Genomic DNA, 23,912 nt, shown 5'->3' on the forward strand with positions numbered 1-23,912 from the left:
TGTAGCCGAGAGCGTTAATGCACTGTTTCCCAAACTCGGGTAGGTGCGCCGGCCCCGGATCAAATCCGCCTGGCGGATTAACGACAAGGGCCGGTATGCTGGCCATCCTGGATGTGATTTCTAGGCGGTTTTCCACATCCCGCTAGATGAATACCCGGCTGATCCCCATGTTTCGCCTCAGTTACACGACTCGCAGACATTTGAAAACGTTCGCACTATTTCATGGCTTACACTAGACGCAGACAACTCTGATACACTAATTCCGTCCTGAGGGGATTCAGGGTGGCGACAGGAAGGCTTCTGAGCACCCTCTGACGCTGACACCGCCGAATCCATGGTAACAAGGACTTGAAGTGGGATAAAGACACGAAGGAAATGAAGATGAATAGATTATAATATTTTCAAAAGATGGGCACTAAATTCACCTCCCTCTCTCCCCCAACCACCACTTTTCATATTGCGATGGTTAAGCTGCAGCCGGCCGGAGTGGCCGAGCGGTTCTAGGCGCTACAGTCTGGAACCGCGAGACCGCTGCGGTCGCAGGTTCGAATCCTGCCTCGGGCATGGATGTGTGTGACGTCCTTAGATTAGTTAGGTTTAAGTAGTCCTAAGTTCTAGGGGACTGATGACCTCAGAAGTTGAGTCCCTTAGTGCTCAGAGCCATTTGAACCATTTTTTTAAGCTGTAGACTTCTAGAGCGCTCAGGAATACCGAGGAATAGCTGGAAGAATTCTCAATGGTCCCCCCATCACCCCTCCCCCCCGCAAAAAACAAAAGAAACCGGCATTGTGTCACTAGGTAACTAGTGATTAGAAGTAGAAGAAACTACAACAGGAATGGTGTTAAACTGACGCTGAGTTCCAGTGTTGTACACTAGCAGCAGCAAAGATACTTTTTTCCTGTAAGTAAAAGTGACAGGCCTGGTTACACAGCGTCTATTAGTCGTCGGGTGACACAGCAGACTGAGCAGGGCAGTCTCGTGATCAGCTGGAGTCCAGACTGGAACTCTTTAGGAGCAGTCATTCGGAGGATTTAGAAATCATCCTAGGATCACCTGGAGTCCATGCTATGAGAGCTTAAGCCTTATGCAGATATGATTCGAAGTCCATTGTGAAGCGACTCGAGAGTCCTATAGGAGATAGTTTCAGTAGACTGTCGTGCATCATGCTGATTCGCATGCTGTTTTGCATAAAACATTCTAATTTGCCTTCTTGAGGCATGTCAGACTATTTTTTCAGATTTGGGATCCGATTTCTGCACTCATTTCTGTGTCTGTTTTCACTTTGTGAAATCCTCAGCATCAGTTCTGTGTTGGATGATCTTTATTGTGGTCTGATGCTTGACTCTTGGAATTCAGCCAGTATGGATTACACTGAACACACGAAGGGAATAGTTGCCAACTGTCATTCAACTCCCACGCGACAGCAAGACATATTCGCTACCACATCAGCACATCACGCTGGCGTCACGTCAGCCACCCACACACGCATGTAACACTAACTCCACCATGTGATGAGACAAAATAGTTAATGGGTTCCCCCCCCCCCCCCGCCCATCATATGTACAGCTACTGAGTGAAACCCCTGTCCAGTCAAATCAGCCATGGTTTTATTTTTGCATTGATGATATGTGAAAGATGATAGTAAAAGTAAATGTCTCCCTGCTTTACCAGTTTGAAATTTTATTTCATTTAGCAACCAGTGTTTGTTCAGTAGCATTATCTGTTCCATTTTATGACATTTTTGCGCCCAGTATGGGACCATATTATTAGTTTACAGTAACTTGTCAATGGAACTAGGAAACATTCGTTATTTACATAACTATTTCATTTAATTTTTATCTTCAAGTGCTTCATTTCCGTTAATCTAAGTTAGGTTCTATTGCCACCCCTGTTGCTACCAGGGTATGACATTATAAAGTACATCGAAATAGCACGGGTGTAGACAGGGAGAAGGAGACGAAGATTACAGATAAAAGATTGAAAGCGATTGAGAAACAATATTGTTTAGAATATAGTTAGGAGTAGTTGAATACTGGATGACATAAGCTACTAAACACATATTCTGAAAAGATGTCACAATACGAATTGGAATTGCATTTGGGTGGCTGGAGCCAGCCATAGAAAGGTACCCTGCACTTTTCAGGTACAACAGGAAAACTTGAGAGTAATGTCACTTTCTGGAAGCAGCCTCCACGAGTGGGCTGCATGAGGGCGCCTCTTGGTGGATGCAGTGGCTAATTGGATACCAGGAAGTGACAGTCCACACAGTCTGCCATAGAACAATTGCCATATATTTTGTATCACTGTAACTGAACACAAGAAAGTCGTATATCCATGTGTTCCACATCTCCTCCTAAACTACTTCACTTAGTACACTTATAACTTACTGTTTGGAAAGAATCGCTGTCGTGGAAACCACCACCTACATATTACAGGGCTGTGGGTGTGTGTGAAAAAAAGGTAGCCGATGATGCGGACATTCCCACACTTTAGTCATTCATTATTTGAGACTGACACTTGCAACAAACGTTACACATAATTTGAAACTTTTACGAATGTTTTTCTCCATGCCGATCCCTACAAAACGATGAAAGAAAAAAATAATTCCTTTATATGTTACGCTTTTCGTGCAGTGAAACAGCAGCATGATACATGACGTTTTGTTTTATTACTTCTTTACTACTAACTATATTCGTGACACATTTCGTAGATAATATCCTCGTATGTCATTGAATCTACATACGAGAATATATACAGGAGATATGACGTCATAAACAACTAGACTATTGAAAAACTGCCGCATCATGCAAGGCGTTTTAATTTTTTTTTTTTCTTCTTTACTACCAACTCTATTTACAACACATTTCGCAGACCGTAACCACATGTGCAAGTGGATGCACCAGAAAGATTAATTCAATAGTTACGACGTCACAGATAGAGAGCTGTTTGGAAATTAAACTACAGGGCGAAAGTCTCGAGACACAGGTGAAATATGTGTACAAATGCGTATGAAATACGTTAGATATATGTGAAATATATTTGACATGTGCGTACGTAGTCATCAGGCTCATCTCAAATCCCCAGAACGATTTCAACCAAAATTGGTACATATATTAGATAGGATCTGTAAAGAAATCTATGAGGGTAAGAACGAAGAGCCCCTATTGATGCTAGATTAAGAACGTCGTGGGAGAAAAGGGTCGGAGGAGATACCTAGGGGGACAACGATGTGGTGGGGGGAGGGCGGAGGAAGAGGACAGACAGACGGGGGGAAGCGGCATGGACAGAGAGACGGGAGAGAAGGAGTTGGACAGAAAGGAAAGAGGAGATGGACAGATACCGGCGGAGGAAGACATAGGCAGAGTTAAGGGGGGAGAGGATGAAATTAACTGGAAGAGGGGAGAATATAGTGAAAAGAAGATGGACAGAGAGAGGGGAGAGGAGAAGATGGACAAAGAACGCAAAGACAAATATACGAACTGGGGAAGGGCGAAGGAGGAGATGGACAGAGAGAGCGGGAGGAGTAGATGAACAGAGTGAGGGGGAAGAAGGAGATGGACCAATACAAAATTCGAATAAATATATAGTACCCGAGCCACGCAACGTGAAATACAATAGACTTACATCCGATTTCTAGCTGAAACCATTTTTTAAAATATTTGAGTGCATGGGGGAGGAGCGGTTTTTGGGGGGGTGGTGGTCGAGACGGCGCCGAGTTGCTGTAGGAATCACGAGTCACGATTCTCCTTATTTGGCACGTCCTGCTGCATGGACCTGAAGAAGTAAGTACAGAGACACAGTCAGTTGGAGAGTTTTCGAGTCCAACGAGCAAAGAACTTATTATTGAGTCACAATCGTGTAAAACACTCTGAGAAATATGATGAAGGTAGTAAGTTGGATCACATGCTGTGAAAAGCCGTTTTTCATGGTTTTTTCGTAAATTTTCTGCACCATTTTGTAGCTGGCTTTAGACGGTTGGCACTCCTGTGTTCTCTATTAAACAAACAGCACCATTTATTCCCAACAATTTCTCCCATCCCATTCGATCTACACTCATGCTCATAAATTGAGGGTACCTGCAGAATGTGGTGCCACACAACGTGGCACTACACAAAACTGGTGCTAATAGCATAGGCACATAGGGAACACACGACACAGATCTGTAAGTCCACGGTATTGGTGATAAGTTGAGAAAACAGTCCCAATACACGTGTGCTACAAAACGCCACTGTTTCCTGCGCATGTACCCCAACATCAATATGGGATATGATCACCATGCACACGTACACAGACCGCACGAAGGGTTGGCATACTCAGGATCAGGTGGTGGAGCAGCTGCTGGGGTATAGCCTCCCATTCTTGCACCAGAGCCTGTTGAACCTCCTGAAGTATCGTGGGGATTTGAAGACGTGCAGCGATACAGGTAGTCGATCGTGGCAGAACTGCTATATCTCTTACGGGGAGCTGCTTGATAAGAAGTAAAAAAGTCCCAGATAAACAGGAACAAGAGTTTATTACGATAACAACACAGAGATTCTCAATAAAAAGTAATACTACTTCTCAGATACAGACAGGCATACACCTGAAACACACAGTGAATAAACGTAGTGGGCCGTGTCACTGATAATCTAAAACGACGGAGTTTGTTAGCGTTCGACGTTATCGGCCGACATGTACGTATCAGGATATCGATGGAAAGTCGTAGGTCCCACTGCGGCGGCTTCCGACCGGGCTCTGGCTGAGCGCGTCAATTGGCCCTGAGCTCCGCTGGAGCGGAGAGGTGTTGCCTGGCGCCACCCTCTATAGACGAAAGGTGAAGGGATTCGTGTCGATCCAGTTTCGCACACGTGACACGGCGAAGGAAACTGGTCCCTGGCATGGAGGACCTCTGGTGGCTCATTCGGGAGGACGACGGTTCAATCCCGCTTCCGGCCATTCTGATTAAGGTTTTCCGTGATTTCCCTAAATCGCTCCAGGCAAATTCCGGGATGGTTCCTTTGAAAGGGCACGGCCGACATCCTTCCCCATCCTTCCCTAATCCGATGAGACCGATGACCTCGCTGTCTGGTCTCCTTCCCCAAACAAGCCAACCCAACCTCTGGTAGCGCTTTCCCTGTCGTCTGTCGTCCCTGTTGGGATCGACGCAGTCTGGGTAGGCAACGCCTTGTGCTAGTGCAACCCGTGATGCTGCAGTGTCTGAGAGGTTGCCGTCCTCTTGAGACGAACGAGCAAGTACATGGCAGGTACCTTCCTACGATTTGCCAAAAGTAATTTGGGGAAAACACTGAATACATTTATCAGGATGGCTAGATGATGAGTAGAAGCACCAACAGCTCAAATAGAACGACTGTCTAATTCAGTGATACCTGGTTCGATTTGTCCCTAGTGCACTATGCTGTTTTACACGGAAGTTATTTAACAATACTGTTAATTCAATTCCGCCAATCACTGCACACACTATTCTCACAAGCAGGGGCAAATTTAGAATATGTTTCTGGGGGGTGACAGAGAGGAGTCGGGGAGAGGGGTGGGATGCTACGGGGTGGGGGGAGACGGTACAACGTCCGTCAAAACGTCACATCAAAAATTACCCATGTCAGAGTGGAGCGCAATGTACCCGTCCGTGATAGGGTACCCATATTTTAAGATCAAGGTGGTCTTCATAAAGATCAACTGAACTGTTTTAATCAAATTTTACTGTTTTACTGCCAGTTTTAAGCAAGTGAAATAAACATTTTTATATATGTATAACATATTGCACTATCAAAAATACTGCAAGTTAACTCTCCTCTTCAATTTTCTGCAGAAGACTCTTAGCACTTATTGCACCGTAAAATTGAGGTTCCTCTTGATGTGCATCAAAGCTAAGCAATTCAGTCGGTTTTCTGTTGCGGTGCTGTGAAGACAGGCGTCTATGCATCGCAGCGCAGAAAATGATCTTCCTGCTGTGCTGGTAGTGATCGGCAGAATCGACAGGAGCTGAACGAGAACTGCGATGTTGGGAAAACAAGATGAACTTTTGTGAGTTACTGCTGGACAGTTCTGACTCCGTTCTTGTTTTCTTCCCAACCGGATCCAGATCATCTGCTCCCCTTCCAAAGCTGCGGAACATGGCAAAACATTTTTATATACTTCCGCTTTCTTTAACACTTCCGCAGTTGACCCATCGGAAACGTACTTTGGTATTAGATTCTTTTAATGACCAACAGCTTCAAGGTGTGCTTTGGGGAGACTAAAGACCAGTTCAATACATGGAAAATCTAGAAAAGGAATTAAGGATTGCCACTCTAAAGTATTTCTTGTGTGACTCAGCTGGAGCATTGGTTCGATTCTTATGTAGAGCAGTTGTTCTAGGAACTTTTATCTCAGTGCCTAATTTCTCAGAAACTTCTTCTGAATTCCTTGTCTTGCAGTTCTCGAGAAAGTTGCATTGTTCTCCCAAGCAGTGTGGCAAATAAACGTAAACTTAAAATAAAATCTGATAACTGCACAGCAAGAAGTAAGTAAAATGCAGTCGCTGCGGTACTGCTTCCATTGCGTATCTTACGTAGTTCCTGTAGAGCAATAGTTAGAGGACGAACGATGTCTCGAAAATGCCGAACAGCATCATGCTTCTCTAACCAACGTGTTTCACAGTTTCTTTACTGTCATTGAGAAGATTCCCTCACGAAGTCCGCTACTGAACCGATTACACCCATAGCAATTCGTACATTGCTTAGAGTATAGACTTTGCTTAGTGCAAGATTGAGCCTGTGACTATCACAGTGACTGCAAACTGCAAATGACTGCTCCTGGGATGTAATTCCTTTAAATTAAACCTCTCACATTCGTTCCTCCATTATAGGATTGTATTTGACCAGAAGCAACATCAATGCCATTTGCTTTAATCATCTGCAGAATGGTGTTTGCTAAGTTTTCATCAGGCAGGTCAGTAACAGTAATGAATTTCAGAAATTCTTCTCTTACAACACTACTCTCAACACCAAAGAAACGTATGCATAGCGATAATTGTTCAGAGATGCTTATATCAGCTGTCTCATTTGCTATTAGGCTCAAAAATTACTTTACGGAATCAATCACATGTACAGCAATAACCTCGGCACAGCAGTGTATTAAATCAGTCTGTGTTGACTTACTGGTGTAAACGGCCTTTTTGAGACCTACTGCATGTGTTGTATTAATATTTCATCGCCTGCGTCCATACAAGGTTTCAGTAAAGAACGAAAGTTTCCCTCTGAAGTAAATTCCAATGATTCAATGTCCATCTCCTGACTGCCTTCACCAAGCAATAATCCACCATATCTGTGCCCCATAAGGATATGCAGGGTGTTACAAACAGGTACGGCAAAACTTTCAGGCAACATTCCTCACACACAAAGATAGAAAATATGTTATGTGGACATGTGTCCGGAAACGCTTACTTTCCATGTTATAGCTCATTTTATTACTTCTCTTCAAATCACATAAATCATGGAATAGAAACACACAGCAACAGAACGTACCAGCGTGACTTCAAACACTTTGTTACAGGAGTTGTTCAAAATGTCTTCCGTTAGCGAGGATACATGCATCCACCCTCCGTCGCATGGAATCCCTGATACGCTGATGCAGCCCTGGAGAATGGCGTATTGTATCACAGCCGTCCACAATACGAGCACGAAGAGTCTCTACATTTGGTACCGGGGTTGCGTAGACAAGAGCTTTCAAATGCCCCCATAAATGAAAGTCAAGATGGTTAAGGACACGAGAGCGTGGAGGCCATGGAATTGGTCCGCCTCTACCAATACATCGGTCACCGAATCTGTTGTTGAGAATCTTCGACTGAAATGTGCAGAAGCTCCATCGTACATGAACCACATGTTGTGTCGTACTTGTACAGGCACATGTTTTAGCAGCACAGGTAGAATATCCCGTATGAAATCATGATAACGTGCTCCATTGAGCGTAGGTGGAACAACATGGGGCCATATCAAGACATCACCAACAATGCGTGCCCAAACGTTTACAGACAATCTGTGTTGATGACGTGATTGCACAACTGCGTGCGGATTCTCGTCAGCCCACACAAGTTTATTGTGAAAATTTACAATTTGATCACGTTTGAATGAAGCCTCATCCGTAAAGAGAACATTTGCACTGAAATGAGGATTGACACGTTGTTGGATGAACCATTCGCAGAAGTGTACCCGTGGAGGCCAATCAGCTGCTGATAGTGCCTGCACAGGCTGTACATGGTACGGGAACAACTGTTTCTCCCGTAGCACTCTCCATACAGTGACGTGGTCAACGTTACCTTGTACAGCAGCAACTTCTCTGACGCTGACATTAGTGTCATCGTCAACTGCACGAAGAATTGCCTCGTCCATTGCAGGTGTCCTCGTCGTTCTAGGTCTTCCCCAGTAGCGAGTCACAGGCTGTAATGTTCCGTGCTCCCTAAGACGCTGATCAATTGCTTCGAACGTCTTCCTGTCGGGACACCTTCGTTCTACAAATCTGTCTCGATACAAACGTACCGCACCATGGTATTGCCCCATGCTAATCCATACATCAAATGGGCATCTGCCAACTTCGCATTTGTAAACATTGGACTGACTGCAGAACCATGTTCGTGATGGACACTAACCTGTTGATGCTACGTACTGATATGCTTGATGCTAGTACTGTGGAGCAATGAGTCGCATGTCAACACAAGCACCGAAGTCAACATTACCTTCCTTCAATTGGGCCAACTTTCGGTGAATCGAGGATGTACAGTACATACTGACGAAACTAAAATGAGATCTAACATTGAAATTAAGCGTTTCCGGACACATGTCCACATAACATCTTTTCTTTATTTATGTGTGAGGAATGTTTCCTGAAAGTTTGGCCGTACCTTTTTGTAACACCCTGTATTCTGGACCCCGCATAAAGTTATTGTCTTTATAATGGGAATTAGTTTTTTTCTGTTTTCGTCCACTCTTCTCTTCCTATCCTCATCTATTGTTGTTAAAACATTCATTGACTTCAATCACACGGAGGAAATTCTGTTGTGATACTTTTTATTTCGATGATTATGTATAATTCCAGTTGCTTTCCTATACATTTTCATTGGTTCATTCACTAATCATCCTAATTTTATATAATTGTTGCATCTTTCAGCCCTACCGAAGATAATGCAAGCTTTCCAAAATTTACTCCTTAATTTGTTGCTGTACGCCAGACTAATATTTTCTTCTTTCCATTTCCTCTAGAATGATTGCGTTTTATTAACTTCTGAAACATGCGGAAAGTAAACTTTGGTAGGAGGTACCTAGATGCACTTAAGCCATTGAAATATTTTCTTGTCCGTTAGATGTCGATTTCTGTTCATCAAATGACCGATATCATGTTCATATACCATGATCTCCTCATCATATAAATTACGCACATTACGTACAGAGGAATTACTAATACAAGCTGAATCCACAATCGCTAGATGTGATGCCCTTTCCCAACATTTATTTCACTTTAGGACTTTCCAAGTGTTTTGTCGTTTATACCCACTCATACGTCTCCTGTTTGACGCACAGCGGGAAGCAAACACAATAACGCATATTTTACAGTTTTGAACGTGGCTGTTATTCATCAACCGTATACTAATTTCAACATAAGATAAACAGCCAACTGGTTGCACGTAAACGGTAGGTACACTGATCTAGGTGTCGACACCTACTAGGGGTGTCTTTATCATAACAGATGTTGCAAACGCCTATAAAGCTATAACTCCTATAAAATGAGGTATGACCAAACGCATATTAACCAAGATGACAGTTTTCATTACGCACAAAGTTTACTTACACAAAATACATTGCAAAAAGCAATAGTCAGAATTTGGAGCAGTTATGGTACTGCCAAAAGTGAAATATAACTTTTTTTCTTTTGGACAGGAGCATAGCTGCTCCAAATTCAGACTATTGCTTTTTGCAATGTAATTTTACGTCAGTAACCTTTGCTTATCATGAAAACTATCATCTTGGTTAATGTGTTTGTGGCCATACCTCATGTCCTATATATTAGTTTATGGATTTAGCAACTTTTATTCTGATGAAGACACCCCTAGTAGCTGTCGAAACTTAGGTCAGTGTACCTACTGTTTATGTGCACCCGGTTGGGTGCTTAATCCTATGCTGAAAATAATGTATGCTTGCAAACAATTGGAGATATGGTCACCTTCGTTACGTTCATTCCACAAGTAACAGATTGCCGGCCTTGTTTGCTTAAATTACACCAAATAGGAATAGCAATGTCTCTAGTACAGCACTCTACCGGCCACAGTTACAAATAGATACGTGCAAAATGCGTGGGTCATGAATGTAATTTTGTAACAAGCTATATTTGACGTATTATTATTATTATTATCTTTCCTTTCTCAGACGTTATGTCTGTTCAAGAATGGAAAGTGACGCGGACCTTGATCAAGCGTGACTTCCTTTTAACTGTACGGTATATGTTACATTGCATTTAGGAACGTTGGGGTAATTGAACATGTATCAATAATTACAGATTTCTGTAGTTGTATATGTACGTTCGGATGTAGCTGTATTGCGTTGATGTACTGGTGGATATTGTGTGGTATGAATCCTGTAGTTGATAGTACAATTGGTATAATGTCAGCTTTATCCTGACGCCACATGTCCTTGACTTACTCAGCCAGTTGGATGTATTTTTCAATTTTTTCTCCTGTTTTCTTCTGTATATTTGTTGTATTGGGTATGGATATTTCGATTAGTTGTGTTAATTTCTTCTTTTTATTGGTGAGTATGATGTCAGGTTTGTTATGTGGTGTTGTTATATCTGTTATAATGGTTCTGTTCCAGTATAATTTGTATTCATCATTCTCCAGTACATTTAGTGGTGCATACTTGTATGTGGGAACGTGTTGTTCTATTAGTTTATGTTGTATGGCAAGTTGTTGATGTATTATTTTTGCTACATTGCCATGTCTTCTGGTGTATTCTGTATTTGCTAGTATTGTACGTTCGCTTTTGATCTACTGTTTCTATTTGTTGTTTGCAAAGTCTGCATTTATCTGTTGTGGTATTGGGATATTTAATAATATGCTTGCTGCAATATCTGGTGTTTATTGTTTGATCCTGTATTGCAATCATGAATCCTTCCGTCTCACTGTATATATTGACTTTTCTTAACCATGTGTTGGATGCGTCTTGATCGATGTGTGGCTGTGTTAGATGATACGGGTGCTTGCCATCTAGTGTTTTCTTTTTCCAATTTACTTTCTTCGTATCTGTTGATGTTATGTGATCTACAGGGTTGTAGAAGTGGTTATGAAATTGCAATGGTGTAGCCGATGTATTTATATGAGTGATTGCTTTTTGTGTATTTTGCTAGTTTCTGCTCGTTCTATAAAGAATTTTCTTAAATTGTCTACCTGTCCATAATGTAGGTTTTTTATGTCGATAAATCCCCTTCCTCCTTCCTTTCTGCTTAATGTGAATCTTTCTGTTGCTGAATGTATGTGATGTATTCTATATTTGTGGCATTGTGATCGTGTAGTGTATTGAGTGCTTCTAGGTCTGTGTTACTCCATTTCACTACTCCAAATGAGTAGGTCAATATTGGTATAGCATAAGTATTTATAGCTTTTGTCTTGTTTCTTGCTCTCAGTTCTGTTTTCAGTATTTTTGTTAATCTTTGTCTATATTTTTCTTTTAGTTCTTCTTTAATATTTGTATTATCTATTCTTATTTTTTGTCTGTATCCTAGATATTTATAGTCATCTGTTTTTTCCATCGCTTCTATGCAATCGCTGTGGTTATCGAATAAGTATTCTTCTTGTTTAGTGTGTTTGCCCTTATTATTATTATTATTGTTATTATTATTATCATTTACTGTTACATTTTATACGAAAATCCCTATTCTGTATTATCTAAATAACTCATCACTGAACATACTGTATTGTTTAGAAAGTAGTTTTGAACTGCCTTTTCAAATAACTGAAGTCTCCTTGGGCAATTTAGTGTACCATTTTATTCCTGGGAAGAAAGTGCGATTTCGGGTTTTTGTTCATCCTTTTTTGATAAATGTAACTTCAGTCTAATTGAGTACGGACACAGCTGTTTCTGCAGTAACTATCAACGTTATTTCTTTATGTGTATAAAATAACAATAAATAAACTTCGCCTTGGAAAGGTGAAACATGGATTTTTACAGTAATATTGGAAGCTGAAGGTAGACGGGATAATATACAGAGAGGGAAATTCATATAAACATTGTACGATCACCAGACTTGAGGTACAACATTCGAAGGACATTAAAGTGGTTGAGAAGACAATGAGATATGGTTTAAACCTTTCGCCAATGTTATTCCTTCTGCAGGGTGTAAACTAAGGAACACTTTACAATGTGCCACAGTGTTGCAGCGTACCTCACGATAGTAGTTTCTTTAGAAATGGTACGTAAAATGAAACTTTCATACGAGATCCCGTCTGTTACACTGAAATTTCAGTTGCTTAGATCTGTTCAGAACACTGAGGGTTTTAACTATACCATGTGCGTAGTTTTACCGATCAGTTAACTTTACATGTCTAGTTCTGTAGGAGCAAACTAAGGAGCAAGTCTCCAAGGTCAAGGAATGATTCAGTAAAGAAAAGTTGGTAGTAGATAAAATGAAAATTACACGGATCCAATTCAAATGACAAGCTACACAGTATGTACTGGCATAATTAATAACATAACACTGGAATTTGCTTTATTTTTTCCAGGAACTCCCCAGTAGATTATAGGCAGTGGGCCACAAGGAAATTCCTGAGTCTGGATATGAAAGTGTGTGGGTTACGGCTAAGATTGTTTGATTCGTGTGGCAGCTCATTGAATATGTATGAAACAACGTACTACATGCAGTTCTGGACAAGAATCAAGGAGTTGCGATACAAATTCCTGGTATTAACTGAGGGAGTAAGCCCGTACTGTTAACGACATTACAAAAAGTATGAACTGAGAGGCCAGTGTCAGAACTCAGAAGCGTCTGAACAGGAGTCAACAAGAACTTCGCCTTCTTACACCACACACTGCTCGAACTGCTCGCAGGGCCAAATATACCCTTCGTCACTGGGAAGAGTTACCCCAGAGTGTAGCCCCGTGTGTCAGATGTGAATGAAAATAACCAAAGTAGATTATTTTTCGTGTTGGACTATCACTTATTTCAGGTACTGTCTGAATGGTAAATATTGCAGCACTCAGTTTTTCAACAAGATCTGGAACATGGGCTTTCCATGACATCTTACCATCTATCTGAAAACCTATATCTACGCGTGATCATAACTTGAGTTTTAGTTCAACTATATGCTGAAAACAGTAAAAACTGAGTCTTACCGTGACTTAGCACCAATTTATATTTCACAAGCCATGAATTTGTGCCTTGAACTGATTTATATGATACCCTTTATTACGCTCAACATCCTTCACTAGCAAGCTAGTGTCATGAGCAGACAGGAATATTTTAGAAAAATCTGTCATATTAGAAGGCACATATATATTCTGCACCGCAAATTTTACGTAAACGGAAAATTATATTGAGGTGCGGGTTTCACGCAATGGAGTGGTAGTCAGGGGCTCGTATTTTTAATCAGTCAAATACTTCGAGAGTGTATTTTTGTGCTAACTTACATTTGTTGAAATGGAACAATATCTGCTGATATTAAGAGATTAAAATTTGGGTAAATTAGAATGTCGGTTGTGTTCATTGCCGGATTGTTGTACGAGACGTTTACGAGATGTCGTATTTTGAAAAGATTCCAAACCAACACTTGTTTATGCCTTTCAACCTGCGTAGTTGCTAGGTACGAAGTTGTCTTGTTTGCTTAAATTGTGCTTGTGTGTTCCTTGAGTGCATTGCAACTTGCTAATTGGTTCGTGTGTGACAGTCTAAGCAGTAGGTCAAGAGTAGACGATGGGATTTACCAAAACAGAATAAGCCGACACCCTCAGTGTGTATGGAGGGTGTAGGAAGAATGCAGTTCGCTCTTGTACAGTGTGTGTGGTATGAAATCCCAGTAGATGTCAATATCCCGGCAATTATTTAGCAACCCCTACACCCAGTTAAGTGGAAGTGCGTAACACCCAGACAACATAACAGAAGGAAACAAGTAACGACAGAAGAGGCGGAAATTAATGTTCTTGCTGACGAGGTACTGGCAGAAGTAAGGCTGTGAGTACCGGGCGTGAGTCGCGCTTCAGTAGCTCAGTTGGTAGAGCACTTGCCCGCGAAAGGCAAAGGTCCCGAGTTCGAGTCTCGGTCGGGCACGCAGTTTTAATCTGCCAGGAAGTTTCAATGTTCTTGCTGTTGTTGCAGTAGGTCTGCAAGTGAACTCCCGCGGAGTCGCACGAGGAAGTGGCTTGAGTCGGCGAAGAGTTCTATGCATTCTCCAGTGCCATAGGTTCTATCCATACCACATCTCTCTCCATCAAGAGCTGCATGGAAAGGATTACAAGATTCGTGTTAACTTATGTACATAAACACTACGACTGGATACCCCAGATGTATCAACTACCATGATTAGTCATGTAGCCACATTTTTCAATCACGGCCAGGTAAACCGCCGAGACATGCACTATTGGTCACCGTCCATGAGTGTAAATGCGTGCTGTAGGATACTGAACTATTAGCTCATAGGCCAGTTTTCCACAGACATAACACTGAATGCGGACAAGAATCGCAGCTTTCTGAAAGACCACCTACCACGGATGTTAGAAAACGGTTCTCTGCGGAGTAGGAGGAACCTGTGATACCAACATGATGCCAGTCCGGCCCATTGTGCACGTACAGCATGTCTTCCACATCGTTGGATTGGACACAAAGGACCTGTACCTTTGGCCGGCTCGTTCATCGGATTTGACACCTATAGACTTATTGCTGTGGGGAAAGTTGAAATATGCCGTCTACAAGGACACACCAGATGCACTCGACGATACGCATCGGCGTATTACTGCAGCCTGCTAGGACATCTCCGCTGAAATGCTTGCACGTGTGCAGCAGTCGTTCCATACCAGAGAGGAAGCATGTATTGCCGCTGCCGGTAGTCATTTTGAACACGACCTCTGATGGTCAGTTGTCTCGTTACCGGCCAGCATCCACACAACTAGTGTATAAACTGGTTCTTTAGTGTGTGCTACAACAGGTGTCGTACAAGTGTCGGTGTGGGAACTTTTCAAAATACGATATCTCGTAAACGACTCACTGTAGAATCCTGCAACAAACACCACTGACATTCTAAGCTAACCTACTTTAACTCTGTTAATACCAATATGCATTGTTCCATTTGTAAAGGTGTATGTTTGCACAAAACATAGACTTTCTAAGTATTATGACATTGTGTTTATTGGCTGACAGTACAAGTCATTGACTACGAATCTATTCTGTGAAAACCACACATCAATAGCACTTTCCATTTCCGCAGTACCACTCACTTTACCGTTCCTCCATCAGGATACACCCAACAGCCGTTCTCATTACCGCAGTAGATGACCTTTTTCTGTCTGTTACTGAAGTATGAGACAAACTAATTGTGAGCTGCAGCTCTTGTTACATAATGGTGCAACTCCTGCAGTAATATTTTGTGATCACCACAGACAAACGCCTTAGTTGAAGTGGAGCTGTAACGTTCGCTGCTTTTTTTAAACCTTCTAGTGCATCACAGACAAAAGAGGATGCATCATTTCCTGTTGAGAAATCTCTTATAAATCGGAATTGAATGTTTGACAGCAAGTTATGTGTAGTGAAATGATCAATTACCCTTATGTATAAACCCTTCAAATAACTCTTGCAAACACTGATGGCATAAAAATAAGTCTAATATTACAGTATTACATAAAATTATATCATCATGACAACTTTTGCAATAACTGTTATACCACTGAGTACTTCAGTCGTTCAGGTAACTGATCATTCTGAAAAGAAAAACTACACATTTGGCTAACTGCTGTACGAACTTATGCGGCACAGTATTTTAGTATTCTGCTATATATAATCCACCATATCCACGGCAGTCCTGACAGGTCTTCGTCTTCAGGTATTTAATTATCGTCTCAGTTGATTTTTAAACAAATAGTAACAGGGACCAAAGGTGACTAATTGTAATTCTTACAGAAACACATAAGTTAGTTAATGAGTAAGCTATACATTCCCTAGGTCATATGAACGATTGTTTCATCGAAATGATGTGTAATGAGTCAGTTTACATGATACATATACATAAGTGGTGTTAACAGTAATGAACACATTACTGTTTTTACTTCTGCTCGTGCAGCCACCCTTAACAGTTCTTTTTTATTATTAACCACACTCATGCTCATGATTTAAGGATAATTGCAGAATGTGGTGCCACATAACGTGGCACTACACAAAACTGGCGTTAATAGCATAGGCACATAGGGAACACACATGACACAGTTCTGTAAGTCCTCGGTATTTGTGATAAGTTGAGAAAACCGTCCCGAAACACATGTGCTACAAAACGCAACTGTTTCCTTTACATGTACCCAGTCATCAATATGGGATATAATCACCATGCGCACATACACAGGCCGCACAATGTGTGGCATACTCTGGATCAGGTGGTCAAGCAGCTGCTGGGGTATAGACTCTCATTCTTGCTCCAGTGCCTGTTGGAGCTCCTGAAGTGGCCTAAGGGTTTGAAGACGTGCAGCGATACGTCGACCGAGAGCATCCCATACGTGCTCGATGAGGTTTAGGTCTGGAGAATAGGCAGGCCACACCATTCGCCTGATATCCTCTGTTTCAGGTACTGCTCCACAATGGTAACTCGGTGGGGCCGTGCATTATCATCCATCAGGAGGAAGGTGGGATCCACTGCACCCCTGAAAAGGCGGACTTACTGGTGCAAAATGACGTCCCGACACACATAACCTCTGACAGTTCCCCTGTCAAACACATGCAGGGGTGTACGTGCACCAATCATAATGCCACCACACACCATCAAACCACGACCTCCATACAGGTCCCTTTCAAGGACATTAAGCGGTTGGTATCTGATCCCTGGTTCACGCCAGATGAAAACCAGGCGAGAATCACTGTTCAGACTATACCTGAACTCGGTCGTGAACATAACCTAGGACCACTGTTCCAATGACCATGTACTGTGTTCTTGACACCAGGCTTTACGGGCTCTCCTGTGACCAGGGGTCAGTGGAATGCACCTTGCAGGTCTCCAGGCAAATATACCATGTCTGTTCAGTCGTCCGTAGACTGTGTGTCTGGAGACAACTGTTCCAGTGGCTGCGGTGAGGTCCCGAGCAAGGCTACCTGCAGTACGCCGTGGCCGTCTGCGGGCACTGATGGTGAAATATCGGTCTCCTTGTGGTGTTGTACACTGTGGATGTCCCATACTGTAGCGCCTGGACACGTTTCCTGTCTGTTGGAATCATTGCCATAATGTTGAGATCACACTTTGTGGCACACGGAGGGCCCGTGCTACAACCTGCTGTGTTTGACCAGCCTCCAGTCGCCCTAGTATTCTATCCCTCATAACGTCATCAATATGTGTTCTTTGAGTCATTTTCAACACACAGTCACCATCAGCACGTCTGGAAACGTCTGCACACTTACTCGCTGCACTGTACTCTGACATGCATCAACACAGCTCTGCATATGTGGACTGCTGCCAGCGTCACCGTGCGACTACCGCAGGTCAAATGCACCACATGGTCATACGCCGAGGTAATATAGTCCGCAAACCGCCCACCAGAGCGTTGTTTCGCTATGTATCAGCATCCCTATGTATCAGCATTCACTATGTGTCAGCATCATACTTAATTTATGAGCATAAGTGTACCTTCCAGTTTTTATTCATCATTGGAATAGGAGTTGTCCAGCAAAAATTATTTAAATTAGATTTAAAACTTGCTTTAGTACCTGTCAGACATTTTATGTTATTGGGGAAATATCAAAATTTTCTTTGCTGCGCATTGAACTCATCTCTTAGCCACTTACAGCTTTAACAATGGACAATAATGGTCATTTTTCCTTCTAGTGTTGCAGAAATGTACATTGCAATTCTTCTCAAATTGTCATGGATTATTAATGACGAATTTCATTAGCGAATATATGTATTCTGAGGGCACAGTTAAACTTCTTAGCTCCTTGAAGAGATACTACCATAACGTGCGTGGTTGAACACTACATATTATTCCTACTGCTCACTTTTGTGCAATAAATACTGTCTCTGTAAGTGATGAGTTACCCCAGAAAATTATTCCGTACAGCATTACTGAGTGGACATACGAAAAAATGTCAGAATTTTGATAAATTTGTTTCCAAAATTAAGAACTGTAGGAAGAGAAATAGTAGCTGAACTTAATTGTTTGTGAAGCTGAGTGGTATGAATGTTTTAGTACAAGTTTTCATCACTAAGTGCATTCGAAAATATGTAGCATTCTAACCCTACTCCTGCTCGTGTGCTACATCAATTGCTGGTATGAATATTTGTTCTACAGGATTGAATGTTGTCGTTTCTTTCCTTAATTTAGGAAGAGTTTATTTTCAGAGAACCAGTTAATAATTCTTAGGAAAATATCATTTACAAACTCTTCTGTGGGTTTCTATGTAATGGAATCTGTTGTAACACTAGTATCATCTGCTAAATTAACAATTTTGCGTGCTGAATGTTAAGTGGAAGGTCATTCACGTGCATAAGGAATGGGAGTGGACCAAAAATTGAACCCTGTGGTACCCAGTTTGTGACTTTTCTTTTCCCCCATACACTATAATGTTCTATCTTCCCAACGTAGCCTGCATTATTCAGCACAATCTATTGCATTATGTTTGTCCAGTATGATTCAGACCACGTGCTCATGAAGCCATCAATCGCATAAAACGTGGAGTTTTTCTAAGAGAGTATCACGATATACGCAGTCAGCCACCTCGAAAAATCACAAACAATTCCAACTGGCGACATCTTATTATTTCAGGATTGTACTATTCTACTCTGTTGTACAAGACGAAGTAAATTGCCTGGCTGTGTTCACATAGCGGAGTTTGCGACTCACCGTTGATGACGTTGGTGAGGTCTCTCATGTCGCTGAGCGCCTCATACGTGACGCGCCCGCCGTGCCTGCGCAGCACCGCCCTCAGGCGCTGCCGCACCTGCTGCTGCAGTTCGCGGTCGCGCGCCAGCTCGAACACGGCGAACGCCAGCGCGGAGGCGGACGTGTCGAAGCCGGCTCGCAGGAACGACATCAGCTGCCCTGCGATGCTCTCGTTCGTCATCTCTGCGGAAAATAGTGCACACACTTCTGCGAGAACCCCAAAACTACAAACTAGATATCACTGTTAGATAAAGGCACCAGAGAAGTAATTCGTACATCACCGTTGATAATGAAAGCAAGACTGAAGAAAAATCAAGAAATATTCATGCGTTTATTTGGCCCAGAAGAAGCGTTCGACAATGTAAAATGGGATGCAACATGTTTGGAATCTCGAGGAAAACAGGAGTAAACTACGAGGAAGCTCTGGTAATATACAATATGTACAAACCAAAAGCAACGATAAGAGTGGAATGTCCAGAACTAAGTGCTTGGATTAAAAAGAGTGTAAGATGGGGATATAGCCTTTCGCTCCAACTGTTAAATCTGTACCTCGAAGAAGAAATAACAAAAATAAAAATATTCAAAAGTGCAATGAAACTCCATGGTGAAAGAATATCCATGATAAAATTCGCTGAAGACATTGCTACCGTTGATGAAACTGGAATTGCAGGATCTGTTGAACGGAATGAGTGCAGAATATGGATCGAGAGTAAATCTAGGGAAGACAAAAGTAACGAGGAGTAGCAGAAATGAGAACAGCGAGAAACTTGTCATAATTAATGATCACAAAGTAGATGAAGTTTAGGAATTTTATTACCTAGGTAGCAAAATAACTCATCAAAGACGGAGAAAAGGGAGCATCAAGAGCAAATTAGCACTGCTAAAAAGTACATCCCAGAAAAAAAGTAAGTCTACCAGTATATAATACGGGTCATAATTTGAAGAAGAAATTCCTGAGTATGTACTTTTAGAGCACAGTTCTGAATGGCAGTGGAATGTGGACAGTAGGAAAAGAAGAGAATTGACGCATTTGAGATGTGATGCTACAGAAAAGTGTTGCAAATTAGGCGGACGTATTACGCAAGGAATGGGGAGGTTCTCCGGAGAATCGGCAAGGAATTGAATATGTGGGAAACACCGACAAGAAGGAGATACAGGATGGTAGGACATTTGTGAAGATATTAAGGACTAGTCCCATGGTGCTAGTGGGAGCTGTTGAGGGTCAGGACTGTAGAGGGAGACACTGGATTACAACCAACAAATAACTAAGGACGTAGGTTGTAAGTGCTACTCTGACATGAGGAGAGTGGCACAGGAGAGGAAATCGTGGTGAGCCGTATCAAGCCAGTAGGAAGACTTAGGACGAAAAAATAAAAAAAAAAGCTGTTAATTTAGGTATTCCATCATGGTGTGTTAATAATAAGACAGCAAGTGATGTTAACCAGTTTGATGTAGAAAACAGACAAATTTGCAAAATTCAGTTGTTTTTATTTAACAGAATACCGGTTCGTGTATCATAACCAATTCGCAATTTATCCAAACAGCAAATATTGTTTATTCGGTGATAGCACGCATATAGTGTTAAGACGTCTACCTAAAGAGACTTCTAGACAGTAATTATGTGTCTTACTGCTCGCTGCTGAGCAATCAACACTTCAGTATTAAGTGGTGAGCTACCGAAAAAGTTTATGCGATAAGACACTAAAGTTGGGGAGAAGAAATGAAAACTTCTAGATTGGCCGACGACATTGTAATTCTGTAAGAGACGGCGAAGGACTTGCAACAGTAGCTGAACAGAAGGAACTTTATCATGTAGAGAGGTTATAAGATGAGCATCACCAATTATAAAACAAGGATAACAGAATGTAGTCGAATTAAACCAGGTGCTGCTGAAGGGTTAGGCTAGGAAATGATACAGTGAAAGTATTACACAGGTTTTGCTATTTGAGCAGTAAAATAACTGATGTTGGAATAACTAAAGAGGATACAAAACACAAACAATCAATAGCAAGAATAGCAGTTACGGAAAAGAGAATTGTGTTAACATCACATACAAAGTAATGCGTGAGAAAGTCTTCTCCGAAATCTTTTACTTGATTTTCTGATGACTTCAGCTGACATTTTATTTATGTGCACAATTTAAAAATTTCGGCCTTAGTCAGTTTTCAGTTATCTAAAGCGGAAGCAATACACATTAGATGCATTGGTATCACCAATCAATTAAACATGACAACAGCTTATGTGTGAAGATCTACTAGGAGGTTTATAACTTACTTTATAGAGGATGCCTGAATGGTATATTATGCCATATATGTCTCTTCTTCGTTGACTGCATGTAGTTGTCATCAAATAATCTGAAAGTCGTTTTTCGTAATCTGAAGAGCACACTACTTTTGAGCAGTTGTTGCTAAGCTCTTACGTATGAGGTCGATGTTTCTAATGTAAATACAATAGCAAGATTGTGAATATTTTGCATAAATTTGTTAATTAAGCACTGTAGGCCGTTTTCTTACGTATATTTAATTTTCTTTCGTAAAGATATGACAGCATGCAATTTCCATAAAAGAAGTTGGAAATATTTCTTCTGTTATCATGGAAACACATCACTTTCGATTAACTGTTACGAAGATATTGTAAACAAAATTGGATCACAGTGATGTCATAAAATTATTTCATGATTTGATTTATGGTTGCGTGATCTTTCGCATCATAGTCATATTTATGCAATAACTTTGAGTTCTATCATCCTAGAACACTTCATCGTATAACTGGTGATAATCTAACTAGAACTTTTCCATTTCATAGGTCTTTTTGTCTATTTAAAACTCAGTCGGAGTGGTGTTTTAGGTGGATGCAAACAATTTCTTCCATTACATCCATGACTTTACCTTTCTGTAACTTAAGTAATATTTGTAGTATTATATTAATATTAGGTATTTTCTTTTATGTAGCAAATGTTACCGTTGATTGTCGCGTGTTCTTTAAATCGTATGCTAACATTGTATCATCTTTCTCAAATTTAAAGTTTTGTGCATTCTTCATAATTAATTTTCTATATTTCTGACTGCGAAAAACACTCTGATTTCGGGGTTTCTGTCTCATATGTTGTAGATTGTTACTATTTGTATAGGTAGTTTTCAATTTTGTCCGGAGAGTATCCTCGTGCGGCAGTGAAACTTGGACGCCAAACTTTTCAGACAAAATGAGAACAGAAGTTTTTGAAATTTGGTGCTATAGAATAATGTTGAACATTGGGTGGATAGATCGATAAACAGACTAGGAGTTACTGAAACGAAATGGGGAAAAAGAAAGTTTACTGCAAAACTGGACAAAAGGAAGACATCAGCGGTTAGGCCACATCCAAAACCATCAGCAAAAGGTCAGTTTAGTAACGGAGGGAAGTGTGGAGAGTAAAAAATTGTTGAGGAAGAGGAAAGCCAGAATCCAGTATGCAGCATAAAATGGATTTAGGTTGCAGTAGTTACACAGAGATGAAGAGACTTCCAAGGGAGAGACTAACATGGAGAGATACATCTTCGGACCAAAGGCGACAACAACAACACAACAACAACACAAAAAATACGTAAAGACGTTGATTTCATTGTTCCCAAAGCTAGCAATAATTTTTTTTTTTTTTGTCATCAGTCTACTGACTGGTTTGATGCGGCCCGCCACGAATTCCTTTCCTGTGCTAACCTCTTCATCTCAGAGTATCACTTGCAACCTACTTCCTCAATTATTTACTTGGCGTATTCCAATCTCTGTCTTCCTCTACAGTTTTTGCCCTCTACAGCTCCCTCTAGTACCATGGAAGTCATTCCCTCATGTCTTAGCAGATGTCCTATCATCCTGTCCCTTCTCCTTATCAATGTTTTCCACATATTCCTTTCCTCTCCGATTCTGCGTGGAACCTCCTCATTCCTTACCTTATCAGTCCACCTAATTCTCAACATTCGTCTGTAGCACCACATCTCAAATGCTTCGATTCTCTTCTGTTCCGGTTTTCCCACAGTCCATGTTTCACTACCATACAATGCTGTACTCCAGACGTATATCCTCAGAAATTTCTTCCTCAAATTAAGGCCGGTATTTGATATTAGTAGACTTCTCTTGGCCAGAAATGCCTTTTTTGCCATAGCGAGTCTACTTTTGATGTCCTCCTTGCTCCGTCCGTCATTGGTTATTTTACTGCCTAGGTAGCAGAATTCCTTAACTTCATTGACTTCGTGACCATCAATCCTGATGTTAAGTTTATCGCTGTTCTCATTTCTACTACTTACCTTCGTCTTTCTCCAATTTACTCTCAAACCATACTGTGTACTCATTAGACTGTTCATTCCGTACAGCAGATCATTTAATTCTTCTTCACTTTCACTCAGGATAGCAATGTCATCAGCGAATCGTATCATTGATGTCCTTTCACCTCGTATTTTAATTCCACTCATGAACCTTTCTTTTATTTCCATCATTGCTTCCTCGATGTACAGATTGAAGAGTAGGGGCGAAAGGCTACAGCCTTGTCTTACACCCTCCTTGATATGAGCACTTCGTTCTTGATCGTCCACTCTTATTATTCCCTCTTGGTTGTTGTACATATTGTATGTGACCCGTCTCTCCCTATAGTTTACCCCTACTTTTTTCAGAATTTCGAACAGCTTGCACCATTTTATATTGTCGAACGCTTTTTCCAGGTCGACAAATCCTATGAAAGTGTCTTGATTTTTCTTTAGCCTTGCTTCCATTATTAGCCGTAACGTCATAAATGCCTCTCTCGTCCCTTTACTTTTCCTAAAGCCAAACTGATCGTCACCTAGCGCATTCTCAATTTT

At 41.3% G+C, this 23,912-nt stretch overlaps 1 protein-coding gene across 1 annotated transcript in view; it reads right to left on the bottom strand.

Moving 5' to 3' along the window:
• The window catches only part of LOC126203441 (cytochrome P450 6j1-like), a 99,596-nt gene that overhangs the window by 14,101 nt on the left and 61,583 nt on the right, over positions 1 to 23,912 (bottom strand). The window contains exon 6 of the mRNA XM_049937759.1: positions 19,045 to 19,266. Coding sequence (XP_049793716.1) covers positions 19,045 to 19,266 — 222 coding nt within the window. The remainder of the gene's footprint in view (positions 1 to 19,044; positions 19,267 to 23,912) is intronic.

This window comes from Schistocerca nitens, chromosome 9 (genome assembly GCF_023898315.1).
Source record: "Schistocerca nitens isolate TAMUIC-IGC-003100 chromosome 9, iqSchNite1.1, whole genome shotgun sequence".
Classification (NCBI taxonomy): domain Eukaryota; kingdom Metazoa; phylum Arthropoda; class Insecta; order Orthoptera; family Acrididae; genus Schistocerca; species Schistocerca nitens.